The following is a 3401-nucleotide window of genomic DNA, read 5'->3' as shown; positions in this document are numbered from 1 at the left end:
GCAAAAATCTTTGGACGACGTCCCCACATGGTGGGCGGTTCGGCTCTCGTTGTAATTGCACAACGCATTATGTGGCGAAAACAAATGGGGTGACAGAACCTGGGATACCCTCGCTTTAGTAAAACCGACCCGATACATTCATTACTCGCCAAACGGCATAGTCGGGCCAGGATTGCCCTACAAGGGATAGATACCACTCGTTTATATAGATCTCCTGCAGGCCCAGCAGATCACTCTAAGCAATACAACCGCACTTTGTTAGATTGACGCCTGTGTCCGGATTAAAGGCTGTCAAAACTACAATACTCGCATAATGTAATATGCAAGAACCGGTGAAAACGGGTAGATACAAGACAGAACCCCGCTTCGACCGGGATGGGGAGAATCCCTCTCAATCAAGCACAACAACCACTCTTTGATCAATAAACCCAGGTGTATTGCATCGAATCGACATCGATCATCTAACACACTTATCCCCATTCATCATGCCACTGCTGACCATACTGAAGATCTGTCATTTCCAGTGTCAGGGGTTCGTCGTCGCGTCGCGTCCTGTCATCCATGCGTCACATTAAGTACCATGAACACCAGAAGTCAAGACTGTCAGCACCACAACTGCGACCCGGTCAACGTGTTGAGCATCACATACATCACAGAGACCTATTTCAAGCGAAGTGGGAAAGATGGCTTCAGTGAAGTACGTACGCCGGCGGAATATCACGACGGCCCCTCCGCGTCGAGTCAGCACCAGAATGGCCTCGAGGCAAACAACAGCCACGAAGACCCTAAACAACCCGGAAGGACCAGCTCAATCCAAACCCAGGATCGGGAACAAGACAGCACCCAAAGCCGACACTAAAATCAGGAACTTGGCAATCGCAGGGGTACCAAGGTCGCAAGGTTCGGAACCCCACGATTCTTATCGCTGTTTTCACCTTGTCCAACTCCCTCCCTACGCAATAGCTCACCATCGGTAGACTATCTTGATTCGGATGAACTAACCGGATGGAAATACTACTCGTCGACAAAATCAGTCGACATACTTACCCGCCGCCCTGCTGATGGCTCCAAACGACTCGTCTCGGAGAGGCTCATCCAGCAAAGGGAGGTTATTGCCACGGCCGTTAGAGGCCGATATGTAGCCTTCCGGGCACACGAGTCATCCGGCCGGCGGCCGGACAGCTAATGTTCCGACACATACTTACGAAAAAAACGCGTCCGAAGCTGTGGTTGTCGCTTCACGAAGTTTGGGGCCCAGCGCTTCCCAACCGGAGACGCATCGCGGTCGGCAAGCAGTCGATTGGCCATTTCTTCAACACCACTGATCCGGGGAGGAAATGATCGGGACTCCAGGTCGAGAATGTATTCAACTAGCTTCTCCTCTTCAAGCAGCGTTAAATTCCGTGATTTTGGTATGATGTCGCGTCGCGAAGGTTTTCCATCAAGTCGGTCGCGTAATGTCGTAAAGGGTTTTGAATAGATCCGTGCTGCAGCTCGAATACTAAGATTTGGGCTGTTTTTGATCGCTTGGACCGCTAGGATCAATTGCGCTTCTTTGTTTGATGACGACATTCTTTATGGTCGATGGACGTGTGTTGAAAGTGGGAAGATGGTATGATCGCAGTTGGGTGATCGACTCGCTTGTCTGATCGACTCGCTTATCAACCACGTTAGTCAATTGAAATGCCTGGTTATCAAACCCCTTTTGCACTTTTCTAGATAGGTGACGAATAGTATGGGTCAGCGCTCGAATCAATTCAAGCAGATCAAATCCGGTCCCCTCGCTTGACTGTTTGACGGCCTTAACGCGCTTGGTTTGGCTGTTTGGCTTCTGATTGCTTGATTTGATCTAATTACCTAATCGGGAAATCAGTGAAGTTATCGCGATGTTTCCTAATGGCCTATACTTACATATACTGAAGTTGAGTGAATGTAGTTGGCCCTCCATTACCTTCTGGCGTAAAACTGCCCCCCTATTGTAATTGAGCCCCCACGCAGCCAGTTCTGAAGGCACTGTGCCTCCTCTAACGTTTGTGACTTCATCGACAGCCTCTGTGACGTCAACGTAAGCTTAGCGAGGCTAAATGCCCTCTCACAGTCTGTTGCCATCGCAGGGATAGCGAATATATCGAGGGCAAGTCGACTAAGAGTTGGAAAGGTCTTGCGATGTGAAATCCACCATTGGACTGGGTTATCGACTGGCTGGGCGATAGTCTGACGATAATATTGATCCAACTCAGAGGCCTCGTTAGCAGCAACCTGATGGGCTCGATTATTGAGCCATTGAGTCTACCCAGAGTCTTCGACACTTGGCGTGGTCGAGATTGACGTAAACGTGCCTTGGGAACTCGTCGCCGCAGGCGAAGGCATAGTCCTGTTGACGTACCATCGCTGCCAGTACTCGTAAAGACCTTCTTTTGCTTCAAGGATCCAAGTTCGTGACTGTAGCGTATTCCATCGCTTCTCCAGCCAAGGCAGGCCAAGGCCAGGGTGAAGGATCACCGAGGCGGCGTACAGGGGTGATTCTGCAAGTTTGGTATAATATTTATCCAAGACTTGTCAAGCGTTGGTGATCGATAGACGAAGGCATCCACGAGAGTCAAAGTCACCACCATGAAGTTGACGAAGGAAGGCTAGACGTTGAGCAGGCAAGTAGTCGTTGCGGGCATGGGTAGGGATGTTCGTGATGGAGGCTGGAGGTCTCACTGAAGACTGTGAAGACTGTGAGGCTTGCTGTGATGTCCTTGACCGCCTTATCGAACGATTAGATTGACTCTGCGATAGTTGTGAGGCGGTGAGGTCGATTTCTTTGTCGGTGGGCAAGTCGAATAACTTCTTCCACTCCTCAAGACGATCCAGAAGGTATTCCATTCCAGAAAGGACTTCCCACAGTCGACCATGCGCACCCTTCTTACCCCAACCCTCACAGCGCTTAGTTTGTTGGTATAGAGGCTCGAGTATATCCTTAAACTCAATAAGGATGTTCCAGTCTTCATTGGTGAGGGTATCGTCGTCGGGCAGGCGTTGCGATGGGTTACCGAGAGTCTTATCGTTAAGTATAAAGCCGTCGATTTGGGTCCGCTTGAGTAGAGCTCGCCTCAGCATTAAATACGTGGAGTTCCACCTCGCATCATTACTGAGGATAAGATTCAACTCTTGTGAGGACTCCTGGTACAAGGTAAACCCATGAGAGGGGTCGCCACCAGCCTCTTCGTCGTCGATAGTATCGTCAGCCTCGTTGCTGATGGCTAGGAAGCGTTCAGAGCGTTGTGGCGATGACCTGACATATCTGACAATGTTGCGAAGCTTGCCGACTGGTCCCCTCGCCCTCCAGAGTGCCAAGTCATCACTCAACCTACCGGCGTCAAGTAGGGCATCAGATTCTTGTTCAAGAGCCTCTC

The 3401-nt window shown here is 50.3% G+C and overlaps 1 protein-coding gene across 1 annotated transcript; it reads left to right on the top strand.

Annotated features, from left to right (window-relative positions):
- The first annotated feature begins 400 nt into the window (after positions 1 to 400).
- CDEST_15471 (uncharacterized protein) lies at positions 401 to 2467 on the top strand. Its single transcript, XM_062931627.1, has 2 exons — positions 401 to 900; positions 978 to 2467. Exons 1-2 carry the CDS (start codon positions 684 to 686, stop codon positions 1184 to 1186), a joined length of 426 nt encoding a protein of 141 aa, XP_062787678.1. The 5' UTR covers positions 401 to 683; the 3' UTR covers positions 1187 to 2467.
- Positions 2468 to 3401: the final 934 nt, after the last annotated feature.

This window comes from Colletotrichum destructivum, chromosome 12 (assembly GCF_034447905.1).
Source record: "Colletotrichum destructivum chromosome 12, complete sequence".
Classification (NCBI taxonomy): domain Eukaryota; kingdom Fungi; phylum Ascomycota; class Sordariomycetes; order Glomerellales; family Glomerellaceae; genus Colletotrichum; species Colletotrichum destructivum.
Note: the sequence above shows the minus strand (reverse complement) of the source record. Positions and strands in the feature narration are given on the sequence as shown.

Excerpts from the sequence above, each read along its gene's own strand:
- CDEST_15471 (XM_062931627.1), top strand. The coding sequence starts at position 684 with ATGGCTTCAGTGAAGTACGTACGCCGGCGGAATATCACGACGGCCCCT. Across the intron at positions 901-977 it reads AGGGGTACCAAGGTCGCAAG|ACTATCTTGATTCGGATGAA; the intron begins GTTCGGAACCCC and ends CACCATCGGTAG.